A 24460-nucleotide genomic window follows, 5' to 3' on the forward strand; every position below is an offset into this window, starting at 1 on the left:
GACAAACATGGGGCACGCCAACGATCCAGATCTACATGCCCTACACCTCCATCCCCTGACAGAGATTTAGAGCCCTGCCTGACAGACATGTCAGGGTCTGGAACCCTCCCACCTTGTGAGGACAGGGAGGCATGAGGCCATGCCTAGGCCTGTTAGCCTGGTTCAAAGTGGAATTTGAGGTCATCCTACTTGAAATGGGGCGGGGGGGGGGGGGGGAGTTGTTCCTGTGACACCTAGCTGTTTTGTCCAGCTTGCCCATGGAGAAGGTGGGAATAGCCAAGGATTATCTCACTTGGAGAAAGAACCCACATCTGAGAGACCAGCATGGCCCCTAGTTGTTTTGTGTGGAGTTGGATATATGTGTGGGAGAGACAAGATTTCTCTGTAGCCCCAGTTAATCTAACTCTCTGCCTCCTTCCCTATATCTGTGGGAATTATAGGTGTGGGGCATCACACCGAGTTTTCTACTAGGTTCTGATACACTCTCAGAACAGGGTTCAGTAGACCTGCCTGGGAAGCCTAAGTTCCTTTATTAACTCATTCTCGGTCTGCTTTTATCTCCTAAGGAGAGAGCTGATCTTACTGGTGTGTGTTTCAGTACACCCATACACAGGTTGTGTGGTATCCCGAGGACACAGATTTCACTATGTCAAGTGTTGTTCTAGCTAGTGCAGGTGTGTATCACATGTTTTTAGTAAGGTGGGCTGTGTCCCAACAGGGTCCAGGTCAGTGAAGTACTTACTGGGTTTGCATCTCCAGATGTGTGTGAGGTGTATGTTCCATGTAAGGTGCAAGTTCCTGGGGAGGCAGCAGCTATGCTGGGACTGGCCATGCCCACTAGACCTACTGGGTTAAAATTTTCATCATGTGGTCAGGACAATGTTTAAAATAAAGGCTGCCTGTCTAACCATCCCTTCAATCAGTTAGATGATGGTCCCCTATTGTCTGGGCTGACAGTTATAGCCAGCTCTTCTGGAGTACCTTCTGAGGGTTCTCTTCAGGGAGGTTTGGAGCTGTGGCTAAGCCACCGGTTTAAGAAAAATCTAGTGGCTCCTTGTCCAAGTCAGGTCAACCTCCCCATGGGGGCCTGGGAGGGGCAATGGAGAAGTTAAAACCAGGAGGGGATAGATACTGATTCAAGGAACTGTCCTGCACATAGGCTAGGAGCTTGGTTGAATCATTCCTAGAGGACCCTCCTGGGAATTAAGAGTAGGTTGCTTATAAAATGGTCAAACTAAGGGGATGTCCTCTAGCAGAGGGTACAAGATATCACTGGTGTCTTTCTGGCCATCTTTACTCAGTTTTGTCAACACTGGAAAATAAGGGTTCCATGGGGTGACCCTTGGGACACCTTATGGTGGACAGCGAACAGATAGTCCTTCCTATGGATGGTGGTCATCCTGGTGTGGAGCTTGCTAGCTTGGAAGCATAGTGGGATGAAGCTTCCCACAACTTGAGAGTAATTGTTTTGCTGAAATGATTAGCTTTATAAAAAGTAAATATGAAGAAGTCTAAAGTTGGGGTGACATTGACTACAAGTATAGGATAAAGTCCTGTGTGCAGTAAAGAGTTAGCCAGTCACAAGGAAATCTGTACACAAGCACCTCTATAGCTGGGGCAGCCTACCCTTCATCAGCAACTGAAACAATTGTGGCAATGGTGCCTGGTCCTGAACTTCACTAAAGTTGGAGGACTCCTGTCAAAGCTACAACTATAAGGCTACAGGGCTTACTGTGTCACTGTTCTCCTGGTGCCTGCTGCAGCCAGCACAGCCCTTCAAAGGAAATATCCTGGGGTGTTATGTGTGTAAAGTCTGTGATGGTATGTTCCTACTCCTCAGTTCCTACTGAGGATGACAGGGATTGGTCAGTTTAGAGAACTAAGGAGAGAGAAGTCCCGAAACATTAGACATGGAAAAGCAAGAACAGAATGCCCATGGAAACAAGGGACATGGCCCCTATTCAAAGAACAGCTCCTGAGCCCCTTCATTATAAAAGGTAAAGAGGGCCTCTCAGAAACTGGGTTGCCTGCTTTTCAGCATCAAAAAGCAACATCGCCTTAGGCTAGCGTATGGGAGTTGCCTATCCAGGGCCTTGACCTTGTCCTCAAGCTACAAACCTGTTGGTTGGTTAGTTCTCAGAGGAGGGCCTGGACATGTTAAAAGCCAAGCCCAGGTGAGGGCCGAGCAATCATAGTGAGGGTGGCACTGTCCCCACTGAGTATTCCAGCTGTTAAGGGCTTGATAAAGTGGGTGAAAGAGGGAATACTTGAGATCCCCCTACAATCCCAAGCTCCTGTAGTCTCACCACATGCAAGCACAAGGTGAGCAAAGCATACATTCTAGTTAGAAGCCTACGTGTGTTAAGTAGCCTAGGTGGCAGGTGGATGGTGTGGTTTGTTCATGCCCCCTGTGGATGAGTTGAAGCTGCAGTAGGAGCTGTGTTCTAGAGGGTTAAGCTACAGAATTGTGCATAGTTGGTGTGGTGGGGACACAATGGTGTCTAGCTGATGAAAGGGGCAATACAGGGGAAGGATGGAGGGAAGCTCCTTATTGGCTTAAAGCTAACTGGTATGGAGAATGCTGCAAGTCTGGAGAAGATCTTACCAGGCCTTTATCCTCCCATATTTTTAAAAAAGGTGTCTTTCTATAGCTTTGGCTGCCCTGGAACTTCAGGAGATCCTGTTTTAGCAGGGATTGACCATGTGCCACACTTGACAATGCCATGACACACTTTAAGACCACAACACAGACACCATCCTGATAACTTAGTTTTATTGAACAGCCTACACCTTCAGTGGTACATGTGCAATGCCAATATAGGCTATTTGAGGTTTCAGAACTTCACAAGTAGAATCAGATCTCATTGGACAGCCAAACATGAGACCTGCAGTGGGTTTAGCCACATCAGGGCAAGCAAAGGGCTCCATCTGTCTTCACTGGGGCTTCGGCCAGATGACCTGTGTAATGCTCTGCTTCCTGTTAACAGCACCACAAGCTGGACACAGTCTAGAGGCCTGTGGAGATACCTGCTAGGCACTGAAGCTAGGCACTGCTCCCTTAGCCCCCACCACCTGGAGAGATGCCTGATGGGCTGGAGAGGGTTAGACCCCAACCTGGAGTTGAAGTTTCCAACAGGCCCAACAGCGGTAGAAGTCACAGGAGGGGCACTGGAAAAGCACTGTATCCTCAGTTGCACAGGCCGGGCATACAAATTCTGTTGCAGGAGGTCTAAGTGAGCACACTGTCCAGTGCCCTACCATAACCAACATTCACTGTAGCCCCTATTGCTTACTCCAGTGAGGCTTCATAAGCTCATGGGGTAGTCTAGGAGGAAGTTGCATGGGCTTTGGGGTGGTATCATCAGACCTCACACTCTCGTCTGGCCTCTGTCTAAAGAAGGATGAGATCTTACTCTGGGTCTTCTCAGGTTTCTTGGACATCGAGGGCCCTAAAGATAGCAATGAGTGCGAGAAACTTATGGGCTTCCTTTCTGTTAGCCCCCGGTGCAGTGGACTCAGGGTAACAAACAGGGCAAGGGTAGGAGTCTTCCAGTGGGCCCTCACCTGGTTTCAGGTCCTCGTGGGTAAGCTCAGGAGGCACAGTTGGGCTCTCATCCCTGGGACCTGCGAGCTCCAAGTCTTTGACTGTGGTAGGCAGGCCCATTAGGTCTGCACAAGTCTGTAGGAACTGAGGCTTATGATGCCGACGCACAAACATGCCAAATCCTGTGGGGAAACTTCTGCTCAAGCTCTGCACATACTCCTCACAGACCGCCTTCACCACCCTTCCCAGAACCTATGCCCTACACCCAAGGATTACATACTCTGTAGCAAGGGCAAGTGTTCAGGTTTTGCAGTGGTCAGTGCTGCCACCACAGCCACCACCTTGTCCAGGTCATCATCCTGTTTGTATGCCCTCAGAGCTGCCGTAAGCTGGTTGCAGCTTGCAGATCCCAGAGCCTTGTGGACATCAGATAGGTAGTCACTCACAGCAGGCTGGCCAGGTTTTTCTACTGCACATCCCACTTTTGGACAATGGCTGGTGTCTCCTGGTTTGGAGAAATGATACTCCCTTTGGGCTCAGAGAGCTGGAAGGGTGGGAGGTGTGTAGGGGGTGTCAAATGGCTTGGGGAGTTCCCCACCACCACTTCTTTCCAGGAATCCCTGTAGAGTCTGCTAGCTGCTCAGGACAAATAGATTTAAGAACCAATCAGTCCAGCCTGCCTCTTCAAGGATTTTTAAGTCCACTAGGGGTTTTTAGGAGCCAAGGTACCTTTGGAGGTTGGATGGGCAGACAGGTGAGGCTGCCCCTGGTTCAGGTGCTCTCCAGGATCCAGCTGCCTGTCTACACCTTCAGACAAGGTCAGTTTAGACTCCAGCTCTCTCTTTCCTGAAGAGACATGCTCCTCAGATTAGGCCTTATAATCCTCACACAGGAAAGGGGACCCTGACATCAGACCCACCTGACTGTCTTAGAGGGCCCAATGAGTCCTGCTCAGGGGCATACATACCTATACCTCAATGATTACTGAGCCCAAAGGTAAGTTTTCCCTCTGCCATGCCTGCATGCATCAAGCACTGGAACAAGTACTGCTCTGTGGATAAATAAATCCCCTCTCCCACACCTGCCCTCCATAAAGCACTGCAGCAGTAGTAGAGGGGCCAGCTCAGCTGTTCAGGCAGGAGAGAAGTAGGACAGGAGCCAAGACTCTAGCATGAATTCCCTAGGGGAGGTCTCTTGGATGCCTAAAAGTTCAACAAAAAGTGCTACCCTTTGCAGACAGAATCTGGAAGAATATTGGTTAAAGTAGCTAAGCAAGAGGCCAGGGATGCCTAAGCCCATTTCGGGTGTAAACTGCCCTTCAAGTCTGAGATTAAGCGTCTAGCCTGGGACCTTGCTCACTGGTAAAGTCCACAGTTGACTGTGCTTACTCTCCAAAAGGAAGGCTGTTACCTGGCTGGTAGCCACATCGTTGGCCTGTTAGCTGGAAGCAGATGTCCTCAAACTGCTGCTTGTGGTGGGGTCGAACAAACTGGTAGAAACCTGTGGGAAGTAGTTGTCTGAGCCATATACTGTGACTGATGGGCCAGACTCTGTGGACCATGGCCTACCTACTAGGCCTTGTCTCTGGGAATCAGAGTCAACCCTGGGCCCTATAAGCAGCCCCACCTCCACTGCTGTAGTGTTAAGCCTATAGCAGAATTTTGAAAACCAGGGCACCTTTAAGCAGGGTGTGTTTCTTGGGGTCTTCAGCAAAGAGGCAGGTGAGAGAGGCCACTAGGGCTTCAAAGTCATCAGAACTCTTATAGTGCTGCAGGGCCTGGGTAAAGGTGTCAAAGTTAGCTTGGCTCAGTGCTTGCTTCACAGCCACCATGAACATCTTGGCTCTGCCTGCCTGTGTGCCAGCCATTGGTTCCTCCTGGAAGAAATATGATCAAGAGTCCTATCAGAGCCAGCCCTTACCTCCTTCCTTGGAGGTAGTACAGGGTTTTGGATTCAAGGGCACAATGACTTGCCATTCAGGCTGCCTGTGAACCCATCTACCACGGCAAAAAGTAGAGGGCTGCTAGAGAAACAAGGTCGAGGTCTGGTAATATGGTGGCGCTCAGGCCTGTCTGAGATCATACCAAAAGCAGTCAGAAACCTATAGGGAACCTATATGGCCCCACAGCAGAGGACACTTCTCAACAGGCTGCACCCCATTTCTGTACATCTCAGATCTATAGAGAATTATAGAAACCTGTGGGAAGTAGTTGTCTGAGCCATATACTGTGACTAATGGGCCAGACTCTGTGGACCATGGCCTACCAACTAGGCCTTTTCTCTGGGAATCCCTGGGCCCAAGGCAGCTTGACTTAGGCAGCTCCTATCCGTACCATTTCTAGCCATCATCAGGCTCAGGCCTCCACATCTAGTGTACTTCCAGATGCAACAGCCCTCCTGAGCACTGTCTGAATCTTCTTACAAACAGGACAAGGACAAAAGCCACCACACTTGGGGCTTTCCAGCACATAGGGGTTAATTGCTTAGAATGTAACTAAACGTTTCATCTGAGACTGAGAACACACTGTTCCTCCTCATATGGATAAGTCAGTGTCCACACTCAGAAAGAGCCAGCAGCAGGCCACTCTGCTCATTATGGTAGAGGGAACCACAACCAGTTATCAATCCCAAACCAAACGATCCTAAGTGTCAAGACAGATTCCAGCAGAAAAGGTTTTCTGAGCAGAGAGAGTATGGTGGCACATGCCTGTAATCCCAGCAGTTGGGAAGTAAAGGCAGGGGATCAAGAGTTCAAAGTCATTCTTGATTACATACTAAGTTCAATGCCGGCCTTTTTATGACCCTGTCTCAAAACTAAAAAAGGGGGAGGTGGGATTGTCTTCTTAGAGAAAGAATGGTGAACTGGAGGCCCCAGGTTATCAACATCAGAGCTGCTTAACTCTAGCCACACCCTTGTTTGGTTAGAGGTAAGATTCCCACATATGCCCACAAGCAGCTATCTTAGCTGCAAGGGACACTAACTTACTGGATGGTTGACCAGCCTGACTTTCTTCCTTCCTCCTTTTTGCTCAGTAGACAGCCTCTTCTCGCACCGGAGAGATGGGGTGGAGGAGCCCAGTGCCTGAGGGAAACACAGCTATGGTCTCAACCCAAACCCAGAATTTCCAAAGCGCCTGTGATATCCTTTTGAGTTCCCAGGATCCTTGCCTGTATCCTGAATAGAGACTTGAAATGGATGAAGGGAAGGGTCAGACCCTGACTCTGATGGCAACACTGATGTTCTGGACTTTGTATATCATGCCCCTTGACCTTGTTTACAAGTAGCAGTGAGAAAGCCACATGAAGGACACATTTATGGTAACTGGTTGTCAGAGCAGGGATGGAGGGAAGGAGCTCAAAGACAGATCTAGGAACTTAAAGGCTTTTGGGCAAAGGGCATCTGAGGAGAAGGAACTCAAGACACCACTCATACAGCACAGGCTGGGAGAAAGGCCAGCTTTGGGCATACCAGGGGTAGAAATGCTAAATTTTGAGTAGAGTGCCAGACTGACCCACCAAAGAGACATGGTGGTGGCACTATGGGAGCCAGGGTCTGGGGATGAGGCATGGTACAGTGGTGCTGAGTCTCACTTGCCCACCTATGTACTGGGAAGGGTCCATGTCCATGCCAGATACCCTCACCCCGCTTCACACCTGCTCCTCAGATGCCCCAGCCTTCTGCTCATTGTATTCTAAGGCAGCTAGCAGTCCCATGGGTCTCTGCTGGGCAGAAAATGTCTGCTGCTCATACTCCACACACAGGCTGCTCTCAGAGTCTCCAGCAGCTGGTAATCCTAAAGAAATATGTGTTGGCAGGAAAGCTTATCAGAAAGCAAGTATACTGCTTCTGTAATATGTGGTTTTTACCCAACCCCACACACCTATGGGCTTCCGCCTCAGGCTGGGCACATGCACATCCAAACTCATGGCTTTCCTGGTAGAGAGGGAGTAGCTGGACAATGTAGCATCCTTGAGAGCAATTTCTCCCTCACTCACACTTGAGGTCACAGCCTGAGGAACTGGCAAAGGCATCTGTAGAATCATAGGGTAAGGAGGCTTGCATCCACTGCTCCCCAGAGAAGGGATTCAGGCAGGGAAGGGACACAGGCAAGTCAACTGGGCATTTGGAGCTCACAGTTTTCTGAGCAACACGGAAGAACTGGGCCACATCTCGGATGACATGGCCGAAGTTGTCATACACCTTAAGGTAGGGGCGCACCCAGGAGGGCAGCTGGGCTCTGGTGTCAGCATAGGCGAACCTGGAGGGTGAATGAGTGGCTGTCAGTTCAAGTCCTCTACTACAGAAACTAAGGGTAAGGGCCATCCCTGCCCTACAGTCACTACACCGAAGCTTCAAAATGAAGGAGTAGTATCTGTTGGCAGGGCCAGAAAGGTAGCTATAAGCTTCCTACAGGGGAGGATTGTGGATCTAGAAAGGGAGAAGAAATGGGCATAGTCACAGTGTCTTCCTGTACCTGTGGTCACACAGGAAGATGGCCCCATAGTCATGGCGGTGTCGGATAACCCTCCCAATAGCCTGGTTCACAGCCCTGGATGCTTGCTGCTGGTACCATTCCTGCCCAGAGAGGCACTGGAAAGTAAAGAATTTTGGCCATTAGGGTCCTTGTTCCCCAAAGTTTCCTGCTTACCCAGCTCTGTGGTATCTCACCTGGCCTCCAACCCCACTCCGGCCTCTCATCTCATCCAAGAACTGCATCTTGAGGACAACACGGGGATCCATGCGTGGGGGATATGGGAGGCCCGTGACAATCACACCACGACCATTCATGTCTGAGAAGTCCAGCCCTTCACTGGCCTAGAACGAAGAAACAGATTCTCCTCTCCCCTCTTGTCTTCTACCCAGGCTTGTGGTCTACCCATGCCCTAACCCTTTCAGCCACCTATCCCAGGTATTGCAGGAAAAGAGAAAGCTCCATCCTCAGGTCCACAGCTGGGCTCATGTCAATTCTGCCATACTCAGAACCTCCTTGGCTATTAGCACCCAGCACAGCCCCTAGTATAGCTCCCTACTAATTTGTTTGCTGGATGTGGGACCCAAGGCAGGAGCTTTGTTTCATACTACGAAAAGAAACAGGTAGGAAGGGGCAAGATAACCTGCAGAGACCTCACCTTTCCCCGACACACTGCTAAGAAGGTGGCCCCATTAGACGCAGGGGAGGCAACTTGCTGGTAGTAGGCATCGATGACCTATATGGAAAGGATGGTCAATCAGGTTTTGTTCCCTGATCTTATTAAATGAGAACTAAATCTTACTTTTTGAGACAAAGGAGACACCAGGGTTATGAGAGCATTTCCATGATATTATACCAGCAGATGCACATCTAATACCCAGAGTCTAGTGTTTCCAGAATACATAGAGATCCCCATAGACAGGGTAGCTGCTGGGTTCCAAAGATTTGGACAGAAAGATGCACCGCTATCATCTACATGCTAAACCATGTTAGGGGCATTATGGTGAAACACTCAAGAACTTGGAAGTAAGCATAAAGTCCAGAACAGGTAGCCTGGAGTCACCCAGAGTCCCTGAACAGAGATAGTGGTGAGCTGAAGATTTTGACGGGTGCTAGATGTAGGCCCCACCTGACTCCTAATTTGTCTCACAGACCTCTGAGAAGCTGCCTTTGTTCCTGGGTTCCACGAACAGAGGCTTTAGTGCCTCTACCTTCTTGGCCAATCCTTGTACCTGTGGGAGAAAAAGCTAGGATGTAAATGGACAGGTAAGGGCTGTGGCCACAGCCCCGTTTACATGCTCTGTCCAACTTCCTTGCCCAAACTTTCAGTCATATGGGATGATGCTCTCTTTCAGGAATGTAGGGGAACGCACCTGCCAGAACTCCAGGCTTTTCTCCATGACAGGGTAGGAAGGGAAGAAGACCAGAAGCCCATGGGGTACCACGCGAGCAATGTTGCCTGGAAGTGGTCCAGGCAAGGCTTAGAAGACTACTGAGGGCCCTGTTGGTTCTTAAGAGTACAAACTGAGGAGTTCCGGACCCCTAACCCCCATGGACTACGGTAGAGGGTCTAGGACCAGACCAGTTATAAAACAAGGGTTTCCTAAGGAAGGAAGAAAGAATTATGTGTGGAATAGTACTTACTCAGAGCCTTCCCCAGGGAAGATAAGCACTCTTCAGAAAACCTGTACAGTCAGACAAGCTGCTGTTATGAGAGGCCTAGACCCCAACAACCCTCAACACTATACAGACAGGCACAGAAAGCAGGACCCTTTACCTTTTGTCATAGGCAGAGCTTAGCTGAACACCATCAGGGCCTCTGGGGACAACCCCCACCCAGAGCTGGTTCTTGTCAATGATGTGTGGATTCTCCAGACAGACTGGGAATGGACTGGGAATGGCCAGAGGAAACAGATAATGGGATAGACCCAAGTGCTGAGAACCTTCAGGATACTGGCCCATAGAAAGCCCTCAAGTCCAGGCAAGCATCCCCAACCCCACCCACCATGTTCCTAGTGTTGTGACCTCCAGCCAGAGGTGACTCATACATACATCTGCATCTCCAGAGCAAAGGAAGACAGTGGAGCCAGGGTACCGCTGGTGAGGATAAGGGTACGGACTCCTTGGCAGACCAGTTCCCGCATACTCTGGCTGGGACTGAAGCACCAATAGCTCAGCACCTTCCCTGCAAGGGGAACTAGGTATGAGGACAGGACTGAGGTCTGCCATCCTCATTCTACTGTGTTGAAAGAGCAAGCCACCTGCATCCACACAGATCCAGGTGCACACATCAGGACAAAAGGCCAGGTCTGAGCTGAGGCCTGAGGCCAGCCTATAATCTGGCCCCTCTCAGGGATCCAGAGAACAAGAAAGAGGTTGACCCAGAAAGATACTGGCAAATACAGAGAAGATAATCTGGCCACAACAAAGTTCTGTAGAAACCATGACATGTGGCACTAGACCTAGAGTTACTCTACCAAAAGCACACACGGAGGAAGCAGCATCCAAACTCGTGACGTGTCAGGCATAACTGCTAAGGGAATCAAATTCATAGATTCTGGTGACATCAGTAGTAGGTAAGGTCAGATTCAGAAGGAAGCACAGTTCCAAGCAATGCCTGACTGACTAGAACCTCACTCTGCTCATTCCTAGAAATCTTTGGAAGCTCCAGAAATTAAAACACCAGAACAACTTAAAAGTGTTCAGGAACCTGCCTCAGGAACCTGCCCTGCCTGAGGTTGTCTCAAAAGTGGCCAATGACCTCAATAAACTCATTTCCTATGAACACCCTCTAGGGAAAACTACCAAGAAATCACTACCTGAGCACCCACCAACCTTCAAAGGCATCACTATCACAAAGGACACTTCTTGCTGGGAAGAAGATATTTTATACAGTAGGGAGGCTCCTATGGACAGAACCACACCATAGGTCCTGCTGAACTCACTCCACCTCTAACCCGCTCTTCCTTGTAGGCTCAAATGACTTAAACCACAGTATTCACATAAGCTCCATAGGACTGCTTCTGCTAAGGAAGGCTGCACTGTAAGTCACAAAGCAGTCTAAGAGCATAGTTGCACACACTTGAGAGGCGGAAGCAGGCAGATCTCTGTAAGTTCAAGGCCAGCCTGGTCTATATATTGAGTTCCAGGGCAGCCAGTGTTACATAATGAGACCCTATCTTGGAAAAAAGAAAAAACTAGGCAGCCAACGAAAAGAGTAGTCCATAAAGACGGAAAGATGAGAAGAGAAACTCACAGACAAGGCATTGCTGGAGTATGTGAGAGATGTGGGAGCTGGGCAGGGCTATAGCCTTGCTAAGCAGTGAATTTGACATGTAGCCTGAATACCGTCCAAGTTAGCGGTTGCCACAAGGCACATCTGTGAAGCCAGCTGCTGAGCCTAAATTCCACATAGGGTAGGTGGGGCAGACTACAGTCAAGATCTCAATACTATAATACCAATGTAGAGAGTGTTCAAAGGCCCCTTACCATCTGCACAGCAACCCCAGTAGCATTGGTACCACCCTTAAGGTATAAGAAACAGCTGAACCCTAGAGAGTTTATGAGAGGTAGAAATTCACACCAAGCTCACTGTAAGCAATAGAGTCGGCCACCTGCTCTTCAGACATGACTCTAGTGCTGTGGCACTGGCTAAAAGAGGATGAGAGCCATACAGGTCAAAGATAACGTGACTTAACCTAAAGAAGCACATCCTGAGCCAAGTGTGACAGTGCACACCTTCAAGCCTAGCAAGATCTCTGTGAGTCTGAGGCCAGCCTGACCTACAGATCTAATTCCAGGCCAATAAGGGTTACATAGTAAAATCTTGTCAAAACACAAAAACAAAAAAAAACCAGACACACAAAATTAAAAATTTATATTTAAAAAGAAGTGTATTGAACCAGGTGTGGCAGAACCTAGGAGGCAGAGACAGGTAGATCTCTGAGTTCAAGGCCAGTTAGCCTACAGAGGGAGTTCTAGGACAGCCAGGGCTAAACAGAGAAACCCTTTGTTTTCTTGAAAAAACAAAGTAATAATAATAATGATGATAATGATAATAATAATAATAATAATAATATACCCTAAGTCAGGGAGGGGAGGCCTTGCAGAGCCTGGGTTCTGCCACTGCCCTAGTAGGTGTCTCTGGGTGGATACAAGTGCTTCCTGTCTCTGGCTTTCAGTGGGCATGAGCGTGCATGACTCCAGATGTGATGTTATTATTGTGCAAAGGTTGAGCAGGGTAGAGTTTCATGCAGTGAAGATGTGTACCTTGTTTCCTGGATGCAGTGGTACTCCAGGCATCTGACCGCTTAGCTGCTCTCCGGTGGCTGGTTTCAGGGTGTATGTGTACCTGGAAGGACAAACATATACATGTGCCTGCCCAGGTCCTACAGCAACCCTGCCCCACTGGTCTGTGAAACCTTTAGACTTGCCCACATCCTGAAAGCTGCTCTCACCTTATAGGAATGTGAGACACCCAGCCCCACCAGAGAACCAGGGCTGCCTTCCGGAGGGTCCACGCTGAACACAATCTGAAAGGCACAGCAGCAGAGCAAAAGGAAAGGGAGCCTGGGTTGAGAACACAAGCATCTTCATAATGAGATGACAATGCCTCTTAGCCCAGCATCCAAGAGCCCGAGGCTACTTCATCCTTGTCTAAGTCAGCCCTCTACTGAGACAGACAGATGCTCTCCACTTGTCTCATTTGGCCAATCATCACACCCAGGCCGAGGGGCAGTAGCTTACCCCTCATGATCTTTTCTCTAAGTGGCTCCATAGCTCTCTTGGGCCTCCCCTACTGGGAGCCACCGGTGCAGCCAGGATGCAGCTTTGCTGACTAACTCAGTTTATTCTTCCTTCAGTGCCGCTCAGTGCTACTCTAGTAATTCAATATTTAAGATTGTGGCAAGGTTCTTAAAGTCCAGGAAAAGGCTAATCCCAAAATTCCACCTGACAGAGGAAATACCAAGACAATCTATGAAAACAAAAAGGAGTTTATTCTAACTGTATCAGAACTTACCAAAACCTTGACAGATACGAATAAGTAATAAAGCAATACAACAGCAGCAGCAAGAGACTAGAGAATGAAAAGCCAGGTAAAAGCAGACACCTTAGCCCTTCTAAAGAAGGGGTGGTGGGTAGATGCTCAGCCCCTACACAAACCCACAAAACTCTACAGAAGACTTCAAGAACCAAAGGAAACCAGGTGTGGGTTAGGCAGCATGAGCCAACGCAACCAAGCCTCCAGCAGCAAGAAAACCTTTTACCTGAGCTACCAACAGACAGAAAAGGTAGGCAGAAGATATGTCCATCATACAGGGTGAACACACAGGACTCACAAGGCCTCTAAATCAACAAGAAACACAGCCATGTCAAGGAAACACCACTATAACCACAGGGTAAAGAGTTAAACGAGACAACAGAGAGACAGGTTGGAAACAGGTGATGCTGACTTCCCTCAAGAGAGTTTCTCTTTGCATACACCTCCTGCCTCGCAAAGGTAGCTTGTCACCACTTTTGGCCTTTCTTACCAGGCAGATCCTCTTTAACTGTGCTTCCCTGTTCATCTCCAACTAAACCGACAACCCCAAACTCTCATTCCAGGGTTCTGCTGTGATAGAAGTCCCTTACATCATGTGTGAAAGCCTCCAGGCACTGTGTTTTCGCAGGACTTTTCTGTGTCTGCCTAGACTTCTGGCCTTCAGGACATCATCATCTGCTGCTGCCCTGAACCTCCTGAGCTGCCTTCATTGTTCTCATCCCCACCTTACACAACCTGGGAGAGGAAATGGAAGTAGTCTGAACCACTCTTCCCTGGGCCTTGGTCTTGCATGAGTGTTTAGAAACACCCTCACATACCACAACCTAAACTGGCCATGTAAGGGATGAGCAGGGCTCCCTGATTTCATGGGAGTCATGTATTTCTCCAAGAATACACAAAACAATAATTTAAATTTGCCTGGCTCAGCGATTAAGAGTACTGATGCTCTTCCAGAGGTACTGAGTTCATCTCCAGCAACCATATGGTGGCTCACATTCATCTGTAATGGGATCCAATGCCCTCTCCTGGTGTGTCTGAAGAGAGTGACAGTATACTCACATACATAAAATAAATAAATCTAAAAAAATAAATTAAAAAAATCCTTACACTTAAAAGAATAAAAGAAATATCAGGGCTGGGCGGTGGTGGCGAACACCTTTAATCCCAGCATTTGGGAGGCAGAGGCAGGCAGATTTCTGAGTTTGAGGACAGTCTGGCCTACCAAGGGAGTTCCAGGACAGCCAGGGCTACACAGAGAAACCCTGTCTCAAAAAACCAAAAAAAAAAAAAAAGAAATCTCAGGGTGGGTGACTCATCACCTGGTCCTGAAACATCAGACAGGTTTGTGGGAGACAGAAAGAAAATGAATCAATAAGAATTCCATCTGGGGGCTGACAAGATGGCTCAGCAGGTAAGAACACTGACTGCTCTTCCAGAGGTCCTGAGTTCAAATCCCAGCAACCACATGGTGGCTCACAACCACCCGTAATGAGATCTGACACCCTCTTCTGGTGTGAGTAAAGACAGCAACAGTGTACTCATTTATAATAATAGATAAATCTTTGGGAATAAAAAAAAAGAATCCCAGCTGACTAAGAGACTAGTTCCCCCAACTTAGCAAAATGGTATGTGATAAGAGGAAAACTTGACTCTACAGTGTGAGTGCATTTACATATGCAGGTATATGTGAATGTGTGTAAGATGAATGCTCACTACATGTGTGACCGAGGCAAGCAAACGGGGTGGGGGTGGGGATGGGGGTTGTGTGTGTGGGGGTATTCCAATCTAGGAGCTACAAACTCTACTTCTGGCTGACCCTTCTCTGGCCTGACAAAATCTGACTGGCTAGTTGCTTTTCTGTGCACATTCCCACATCCTGACAAAAACTCTTGGCACCTACAGTTATGCAAGAAGAGCTGTGAGATAAGCAACTCACCAGTCACCTGTTCTGCTGCTGAGGAGCTTGCTAGCAAGGATCTGCTTGCACAACACCAGACTGGGGTAGGGAAGGTACCAGGAGCCTTTGGAGCACTTGCCAAAGAAATTGCAAACCACGGGCAACAAAGTCTGGATTCCAAAAGTATGGATAAGGAAAGTATCTCCTTTATAAACAGAGTAGAGAATAGTGTTCTGAGGAGGAGAGAGGTTGTCCTGCTCACAGGAGCCCTCTAGGTCTGGGAATAACAGTGTCTCCTCTGTGCCTGTAGTTGAGGATGAGCCCACATGGGAAGAGTAGAGTAGATTCTTGGAAGGTGTTTCTGATGAAAGGCCCTGCTGGTCAGCAGAAACCAATTTGCTTAGTAGGACCAAGGCTTCTTGCACTGGGGACAAAGCATACTCCATAATGGCTAAATGGCCCAGCTGTGGGTGGTACAGGGGCCCCAGACAACAAGAAGTCATAGACTCAATAGTCATGGGTAGACCACCATCCTAGGAAGCAAGATACCTAGAAGATGCCTACCTAATATGCCTCTGGAGAAGTTCATGTAGGAGGGAGCCAAGTCTGCCAGGACAATCGGGTGCCAAAACCTTCCACATCCCACCAAACATCTGCAGTCTTTCAGTCAACTCTCCACTCACAGAGTGGAAAGCTGAGACTACTACACTCCTTATCACAAAGCTGGCTGAGAGGGAGCAGGCCTGAGCTCATACCTTTCCTATCACATGTACACTTGGCCCCATGCCCTCATTGTGGCCCAGCTACATCATAATCAGACCCACGGAGGTCTCAAGCATTCACAGTCTGCCTCTCCAGTAAGAGGATTTGCTTCGTGATTACAAAACCAAGGCACTTTCTGCTCACTAGCCATAACCCCACGTGGTCCGGAGGTATAGCGTGGGTAGAAGCAAACTGGTGGCTTCACACAGCACCATAGATGAAGGGACTGGCTGTGCCTCAGTTTTTCCAAGGATCAACAGTTGTCATGCAGGAACATTAAAAAAATAATAATAATAAAGAAGATCTCACTATGTAGCACAGATCTTACTATGCAGACCAGGTTGGGCTTGAATTCAGAGATCTGTCCACCTCTGCCTCCCAAGTGCTGGTCTTAGAGGCAAGCATTACTATACCTGACTCCCAGCCAGGAATCTTAAGACGCACTATTAAAACTTAGCAAGGGGGCCGGGCGTGGTGGCGCACGCCTTTAATCCCAGCACTTGGGAGGCAGAGGCAGGTGGATTTCTGAGTTCGAGGCCAGCCTGGTCTACAAAGTGAGTTCCAGGACAGCCAGGGCTACACAGAGAAACCCTGTCTCGAAAAACCAAAAAAAAAAAAAAACTTAGCAAGGTGGGGGTGTACTTGAAGGATGGCCCACCAGTTAAGAGCTCTGACTGTTCTTTCAAGTTTGATTCTCATCACTCATATGGTGGATCTGACCCTGTCTTCTGGGCCCCACAGGTACCAGGTACATATGTGCTAAACATACATGCATTCAAGCAAAAATACCCAATAATATAAAAAATGATTAAAAAAAAAAAAGCAAAAACAAAAATGCCAACAAAACAACAAACCTTAGAAAGGCTAAGCAAAGCCGAAGGTGCCCAGAGGACTCACCACCAGGATCCACCCTCAACTACCTGGTCAGGACGGCTGGTGCACTAGAGCAGAGGACATAGCTGCACTAAGATATATGTGTTCTATACCCGAGGACAACTGCATGTCACACAGACAAGAGAGAGATGACCCCAAAACAGCACAGTGAGAAGCAGGAAGAGACCTGATGAGGTGAAAGGAGTCCAACTTTGTCTCTGACAGTGGCACCACAGCCATCCCTCCTATACCTCCTTCTATTTCGGATACACAGACCATGGCATTTTTAGGATCCATTTGCCTTTCCTTTGAGAAGATACTCAGGCCATTTGTCTCTAGATTCCTCCCAATCTAAATCTAGCTGGAGCTGCTATCAACAAGGAAGCCCTGCCCAGCCCCAAAGGGGAAAAATGAATTCCAAATAGCTCCTGACTTCACTCTTCACAGGATCTTGGTCTTAAAATACCATTCTGGATTTATCTGGCCACTAAATAGCCAAAAAAAAAAAGGCCAGATCTGCCCTCTGTTAACAACGCCCACTGAGGCCAACACTACATTCAGGTCAAAGTAAGATGCTTAGGGTTTTAGACATGTGATATGAGGACCTTTGTCCATTCCCTGAAGCCTCTGTTGTCACTTCCAGAAACAGAGACCCCAACAGTTAAAAGCAGTCCGTTACCTGGATAATGTCCATGAGCTTCTGCAACCCAGCCGTGTTGGTGAACACACCAGTACCTGTGGAGCACACAGCAGAAGAGATGCTGAATCCCACATCACCAGGAGCCATCACTGCCTCACTTAGTTCTGTCTCACGTCTGCTGAAGCAACCAGCCTACCCATAACCAATATCAGGGACAGGATGTGCTAAGGAAGTGCAGCTGACCTGTTCTTTCTGGTGTTAAGGAGCAGTCAGATTAGGGAAATCTCCCCTAAGGACTACAGACTTCCAAAACAATGATTTGGTCATTTAGTGAAATGATATGGGGGAAGGTGGCTGCTATCCCCAATGCAAAGCATATAGCATTGCATGAGACAGTGCACATCTCACTCCCATCAACAGAGTGCCCATAAGGACACTGCCCTTTGGAAACTTGATCTAAACTCAGCAGAACTCAGGTATAGTAGCAAGAGGGAGAAGCCAGTGAGGCCCACATCTCACTAAGTCCAAAGTCGTTGACATTCCTCCCTAAAAGGGAACTAACTAGAAAATACTATAGTAAGAAACCACATGCAGGAAAGATGAAAAGAACATAATGGTTGGCCAAGTGTCACTACTGACCCTGTGTCTCAATCAGAAAGAGAAAGCCAGCTGGGCCCAGTGGCTACCCCTGAAATTTTAGCACTCTAGAGACAAAGTCAAGAGGATCAAGATCAAAGCCAGCAAAAACCTGTCTCAGAAAACCAAGGGCTGGGGATGTGACTCAAACGACAGAGCAACCATGAGTGAGAGCCTGGGTTCACTCTTCAGTACTACTCAGGGTTAGGGTGAACATGAAACAAACATGAAGGGTATGCTGGTGGGGGAGCTTTGTTGACTAGATTCCTGTTCATAAGGAAGGCATGATAGCAACCTGCTGACACTGATGGCCAAGTGCTGACTGCTGGACATGGAACAGTAAGTCCTGCTGTGATGTTTGTCTATATCAAAGTCATTATCCCCTCATGCTCCATATGGGCAACCCGAGACTCACGGCCTGCCAGGTGCTGGATTATCTGGTCCAGTGATTCCAAAATGCAGCCTTTGGTTTGAAATGTTATTTGGGCTTCAGCAAACAGCTCGAAGATGTAGCTGCCAAACAGAACAGAAACTTGAGACTGAGAGGATACAAGACTGTAGTTTCTGGGAACCTACAAGGAGTAGCCTTTGAATTTCCTGCACTCAGAAATAATTGCTGAGGGGGCTGGTGAGATGGCTCAGTGGGTAAGAGCACCCGACTGCTCTTCCGAAGGTCTGGAGTTCAAATCCCAGCAACCACATGGTGGCTCACAACCATCCGTAAGGAGATCTGACTCCCTCTTCTGGAGTGTGTGAAGACAGCTACAGTGTACTTACATATAATAAATAAATAAATAAATCTTTAAAAAAAAAAAAGAAATAATTGCTGAGTACTTCAAGGAGGTTAAAACTGGAAGTGAGAGGCTTCTCCCTGTAGTGGTTTCCTAGCAGGCAGAGGACAGTGGATTACTGTCATGAGAATCACTACCTAACAAGGAAAAGACAGGTGCGTAGGCAAGGGACCACAATTAGGGGTGACCTGAATGCAGGTCCTGTGTGTTTGAAGGCAATAACTCTGGGTAGCAACTCTTAAAAGCCTTGGAAAGAAATGGGGAGGGGGCAACAGAAGCTGCAGGAAGAGGGGAGGCTTTGGCAGGGCCTTCAGGTGTAAGTAAAGAAGGCCAAACAAGCACACCAGAGCCCAGCTCAGACTGGTAGATCTGGATTATTTGGGAGTAACTGGGAATACCTGTAAAGGTTAGAACTCAGGGGAACAAAACAGTTCAGAGAGAAGGCAGGTAGCCCAAGACACCCACACACACACAATGCTTTATGTTCTACAAGCACAGACTAAGTCCTAACACAGCTACTGGCTATAAACCTAGAAGAGCTACCCCTCAACCCCAGCTACAGTCAGTCCCTTATCAGCCTTCAAACCAGGCTACCCACAGTGCTTTTCAGGGGGGGGGGGGGGGCGGGGGGGGGGAGCAAAGCAAACAACAACAGATTATGGGACAATCAAAACCTTCTGGGCCTCTACGAGCTCTAAACAGGCCTCAGTGATAGCACTAAAGGTGTAGTTATTATAACTGGCACTTGCTGTGTCATCAAGAGACCAGAGAGGTTGGAGGAAATAGCTGGAGGAGACACCGTGCAGTAGCGTGTGTTGTTACTCCCAATGTGTTCAATAGCTACATAAAAAGCTGGCAACTGGCTTGAAGAGATGGCTTGTTCTTTCTCCAGGAGACCTGAGTTTGGTTTTCAGATCCAGCTTGGGTAGCTGTAACTCTAGGTCCAGGGCATCCAACACCTTCTAAACTCCACAGGCACCAGCACACATGTGGCACACATTCACACAAACATCCACATATATATAAAAGGAAAATAAGTCTTTTTAAAATATTGGTAATTCTTACTAAGCCTTGAAATTTGAAAAAAGACCCCACTGCTGGGGGAAGTGCTCAGACAAAACCCCCATGAGGACACTATTTATCTCCAACCCCAGACAGAACTCGGGGTAACAAGGTCAGCACCTATCCCTCACCTTCCAGGTTTGGTGACGCCTCTGTCATCCCCAGGCAGCTGAATAGCATCAATAGCCTCCTCCAGGCGAAGCAGGATCACTGTGAGCCAAGGCTATGTCAGGGGCATGCCTCTCACCCAGCCCAGGGAAAGGAAAGGCAACACTTACTCTTTAGTTTTGCAATGTCTTCCAGCTCCATGTTGAGTCCTGGGTGAAAAAGTATATACATAATTCTTCATTTTTTTCTTTTTTTTTTTTTTCCTTTTTTTTTTTGTTTTTCAAGACAGGATTTCTCTGTGCAGTCCTGGCTGTCCTGGAACTCACTCTGTAGAACAGGCTGGCCTCAAACTCAGAAATCCACCTGCCTCTGCCTCCCAAGTGCTGGGATTACAGGCATGTGCCACCACTGCCAGCCTAATTCTTCATTTTTTAAGTGCTGTCTGTAGCCTCAAGAACCAAGGTTTCCAGTGTGGTAGAAAGGGCAGGTGGGAGGGAAATTAGGTAGAGTCCACATTTGAATCATACACAACAGTATGAGCCCACATTCACATTTAGATATGTGCATAAATACATTCAAGCACACAGAGGGTCTCCCTCTCCCTAAAAACCTCAAAATAACTAATAACCATCAGCATGTACCCACATGTGTTCAGACAGAACCTCACAAGGACAGAGAGTAAAACATACCAGGGCTTGCTGGAGGCTGGCTAGGAAGCAGAGCATCACAAGCCCAACACAAAACAGTTGTCCATGGTGGCCATAACTGTTGGGCCAGGTTAGCAGGACACAGAAATGACCTCTAAATGACTCTGGCGGGATCTTAAGCCTCAGCAGTGAGACTGATGATGGGGTATTACCAACCACAGATGCTTAAACACATATAATGATTCATTTTGGTTATACCAACCTGATAGTCTCCAGAATAAGTTATGAGACAAAAATCTCTGGTCATGCCGGGTGTGAAGGGGCTTCGAGGTTGGGTTAATTGAAAGGGTAAGTAGAGCCATTCCATGGGCTAAACCTCTGAACTGAATAAAAAAGAAAAGGAAAGAAAAAGAAAAAAAAAAAAAGAAAGAGAAAAGAAAAAAGCTTGGTGTGGTGGTCCACACCTTGGAGGCAGAGATAGGTGGATTTCTGTGAGTTGCAGGCCAGGATGGTCTCCATAGAGTTACAGCACAGCCAGGGTAGCCTTTCTCTCTCTCTCTTCTCTCGCATCTCTTCCCATTTCTTTCTCTTTTCTTCTCCCCTTACCTGTTTCTTGATTATAGACACTCTAACTGCTCAAGCCCTTACCATCACAAAGTCCCAGCTATGAATGATTATCCTCTGAGAATATGAACTAAGATGACCCTTACTTCCTTAAGCTCCTTTGGTAAGGTATTTTGTTATGACAAGGAGAAAAGTAACTATCAGCATTTAGACATGTAGATGACAATCAACTCTGAGAATCAACTCAAACTTTCAAATTTGAAATGGGGATGTATGTTAAGCATGATCTGCTTTTCCAATATGAACAGTGTCACCACAGAGCTGAAGAATCTTTATAACACTGTTTCTGCTACAAAATCAAAGGGATGAGAACTAGAGATGGCGCAATGGTTAAGAGCACTTGACTACTCTTCCAAAGGTCCTGAGTTCAATCCCCAGGAACCACATGGTGGCCCACAACCACCTATAATGGGATCTAACTATGTCTTTTGTTGTATATGAAAAAAGTATATGTATATGTATTGTATATGATCATACACATAAGATAGATAAATAAAGGGCTGAATGAGATAGCACCATCTCGAAATCACTGATAATTAATGAATTTAGGAATCAAGTAGCTGCAATGTTACTACAAAAAGGGAAGGCAGAAGTAACCAGGAGCCATCAAGAGATGATGAATTACAAGTTGGGTAAGAGATCACTCTTACAGAAACAGAGTTATGGTTGTGATGGCAAATTCTCTTTGATTGGCAGCAAAGAGTGCCCTGAGTGTTCAGTTCATCACGTACCTCAAAAACAATGTGTTTTCTTTTGTGTAAGTGTGTGCTGTATGTACATATGCCTGTGTGTATGTACATGTATATTAGTACCTGTGCACACAGAGGCCAAAGGAAAATATCAAATGTCTTCCTCTATTGCTCATTAGCATAATTCCCTTTAAACTAGGTTTCTCACTGAACCTGAAACTCAATGTTTTGACTAGGCTGGCCAGTGAGCTCCCAGGATTCACTTGTTTTTATAACACTGTGGTTACAAGCACAAGCAGCCACAGTTGATTTTGTGTGTGTGTGTGTGTGTGTGTGTGTGTGTGTGTGTGTGTGTATTTCCTGTATCTGTACTTTGCTTTAAAATTAAATGCAGGGCTGGGTGTGGTGGTGCATCCCTTTAGTCCCAGTACTCAGAAGGCAGAGGCAGGCAGATCTTTGAAGCCAGTCTGATCTATATATCAAGTTCTAAGACAACCAGGACAACACTTTGAGGCCCTGTCTTAAAAAACAAAACAAAACAAAGCATTAGCTAGGAAAAGACATAGACGTCAGAAAACAGTGAAAGAACTAGGGCTGGGGATATAGCTCAACTGGTAGACTGCTTACTTAGTGTGCACAAAGTCCTGGGTTTGACCCCAGCATCAAATAAACCAGAAATAGTGGCCAAAGTTTATAATCTCATCATTTAGAAGGTAAATCAGTAGACCCCGAAACTAAAGTTTGTCCTTTCTTGCCTACACTAAGTTTGGAGCCAGCCTGAGCTACATAGAACTCTTGTTTCAAAAAAAAAGGGAGGAAAAGAAAAACTGAAAAGCAGTGAAAGTATCAGATGAGTCAGTCCTCCCTGGACTACAGAGCAATTAGACAGCACTTCCTACAACTACAATGCTCCACCCGAGGGAAGAGGGAAATGTATAAAGACTCGGGAAGCAAACAGAATTTAAGTGCCCTTATTCATGGGGCCTGCAGTCTTTTTTTCAGACAGGGTCTATCTAAGCAGTCCTGAATGTCTTGAAACTCACTAACGTGAGCTGAAGTATTTCCTTGGCTTATTAATGGTGCCCCATCTGGTATTAACAGACAGAAAGTCACACAACAGGTACCCTGAACTAAGTTTCTCATGCCCCTGAATGCTATCTCGACAAAAGATAGTAGGAAGACCAGACCCTGCTCTTATGTAGGATATGCTCCCAAGATGCCTCTAATAGACTGAGTCTACGTAAGTCCTTAGCCATAAACTTACCTGAGCTGGACGTGTCTACAATGAACTCCTGTTGGAGTTCACCCTGCTGAGTCACCCGGGCTTGTTCCTCCAAAACCTGGTTGATAATCTCCAGTCCTGAAGCCACATCACGGGGAGTCAAGTCAAAGGAGGCTGACTCCTCACATATCTTCTCCTGAGGGCCAAAGTAGACCTGTGTTACAGTAGAGTGGGACAGAATGGGGACTCTAGGAAACAGAAGTGGAAATATAGGAAAGACTGAAGAAGTTTCCAGAGCCCCAGCTCCTAGTCAATAAAGTAAAGTCAAAGTTGATCCAAGGAAATTCACTGCCCAAGCCAATATTTTAGAAAATTATTTCACTTTGAGTTGCCAAAATTCTGCTACTGGAAAATTTATCAGCAAAAGCAGTTATTTTGGCATCAAAAGTCAAATGATACCACCAATCAGCTCAATAATCCCCATAGCTGCCTGGAGCCAAGTAGGAAATAAGGTCCTGTTGTGGGAAGACCTGGCTCTCCATCAGTCTCATCGCAGGCTCCACCGCAGCTAAGGATGAGGCTACTCATCCTCTGAGGTCATTCTACATAGCCCTGAGTAAGCAGGGCCAACAGACACAGGGGTGATGGCGGTGGTGGTTGTCACTGTGATCATGTGCTGGTGAAATGGGACAAAGAGAGTCAAGGGGGAGTGGCGCGCTCCAGAACTATTCATGATGCTATTGCTACCAAAGATGAGAAACTGTCTCCACAGAAGTTTCCTAAAGGTCAAGCCAAGGTCTAAAGAGTAAAGACGTGCTGGAAAGACAAGAGTATGGTACAAGAAAGAGCAGAGCCAGGCTATCCCTACCAATTGTCTAGAAGGGCACAGGCCCAGTGAGAGGCTCTGGTTTGGACTCTGTACCTAAGGGCACATCTGAAGCCCCACTAGCCAGACTCTGGCCCAGGTGAGGCAACTGACAAGCACCTGAGAGAGGAGCAGCACCTAAGGTTGCTTGGTCCCAAGAACCTCGGGTGTCGCTGGATCCAAAGTAGGACTGCTCCAGAAACACTGAGAAAGCTGGGGAGACAGGAAGTACTTAACATAGAGGCCAAGGGGACTCACCACATTGTGAGCTTCATCAAAGATCACAACTGTTCCCTTCAGGTCAATGCTGTGCGCCTTACGACTCTACAAAGAAGGGAAATTACCATGAGCTGAAGTCATGTGGGGCCAGCTAAGAGTGCAGACCGCATATATAGGAAAAAAGGGAACCTGAGGCAGATGGTGCATCATAATCAGGTACCACACATTATGGAAGAAAGAGCAAAGGCTCTCATACTACACTATGAGAACTGGGTCCTTCTCCAAGCGGACTGTGAAAAGCAGACTCAGTTACCTGTCCAAGTCTAACCAAAGTTGGATGCTTGTGACCATCTATACTAAGAAATTGC

General features: G+C 47.4%; 1 protein-coding gene across 2 annotated transcripts in view; it reads right to left on the reverse strand.

Moving 5' to 3' along the window:
* Positions 1 to 2756: 2756 nt before the first annotated feature.
* Positions 2757 to 24460, reverse strand: part of Rtel1 (regulator of telomere elongation helicase 1) — a 36818-nt gene continuing 15114 nt past the window's right edge. The window contains exons 9-36 of one of the 2 annotated variants that reach the window (XM_021179587.3): positions 24132 to 24197; positions 23051 to 23204; positions 19997 to 20035; positions 19850 to 19928; positions 18281 to 18378; positions 17269 to 17324; positions 12474 to 12548; positions 12286 to 12367; positions 10069 to 10201; positions 9794 to 9907; positions 9661 to 9701; positions 9390 to 9475; positions 9171 to 9248; positions 8675 to 8752; positions 8214 to 8360; positions 8020 to 8135; positions 7680 to 7803; positions 7426 to 7576; positions 7199 to 7338; positions 6531 to 6626; positions 5222 to 5420; positions 4955 to 5044; positions 4274 to 4390; positions 3825 to 4049; positions 3565 to 3726; positions 3294 to 3449; positions 3115 to 3215; positions 2757 to 3015 (exon numbers count right to left, since the gene is read on the reverse strand). In XM_021179587.3, coding sequence (XP_021035246.2) covers positions 2935 to 3015; positions 3115 to 3215; positions 3294 to 3449; positions 3565 to 3726; positions 3825 to 4049; positions 4274 to 4390; positions 4955 to 5044; positions 5222 to 5420; positions 6531 to 6626; positions 7199 to 7338; positions 7426 to 7576; positions 7680 to 7803; positions 8020 to 8135; positions 8214 to 8360; positions 8675 to 8752; positions 9171 to 9248; positions 9390 to 9475; positions 9661 to 9701; positions 9794 to 9907; positions 10069 to 10201; positions 12286 to 12367; positions 12474 to 12548; positions 17269 to 17324; positions 18281 to 18378; positions 19850 to 19928; positions 19997 to 20035; positions 23051 to 23204; positions 24132 to 24197 — 3084 coding nt within the window. In that variant the 3' untranslated portion in view covers positions 2757 to 2934. Of the gene's footprint in view, positions 3450 to 3564; positions 3727 to 3824; positions 4050 to 4273; positions 4391 to 4954; positions 5045 to 5221; positions 5421 to 6530; positions 6627 to 7198; positions 7339 to 7425; positions 7577 to 7679; positions 7804 to 8019; positions 8136 to 8213; positions 8361 to 8674; positions 8753 to 9170; positions 9249 to 9389; positions 9476 to 9660; positions 9702 to 9793; positions 9908 to 10068; positions 10202 to 12285; positions 12368 to 12473; positions 12549 to 17268; positions 17325 to 18280; positions 18379 to 19849; positions 19929 to 19996; positions 20036 to 23050; positions 23205 to 24131; positions 24198 to 24460 lie in introns of both variants that reach the window. The other variant, XM_085831460.1, reaches the window with a different exon arrangement.

Source organism: Mus caroli, unplaced genomic scaffold (assembly GCF_978045245.1).
Source record: "Mus caroli unplaced genomic scaffold, Mus_caroli_1 scaffold_2, whole genome shotgun sequence".
NCBI classification, from domain to species: domain Eukaryota; kingdom Metazoa; phylum Chordata; class Mammalia; order Rodentia; family Muridae; genus Mus; species Mus caroli.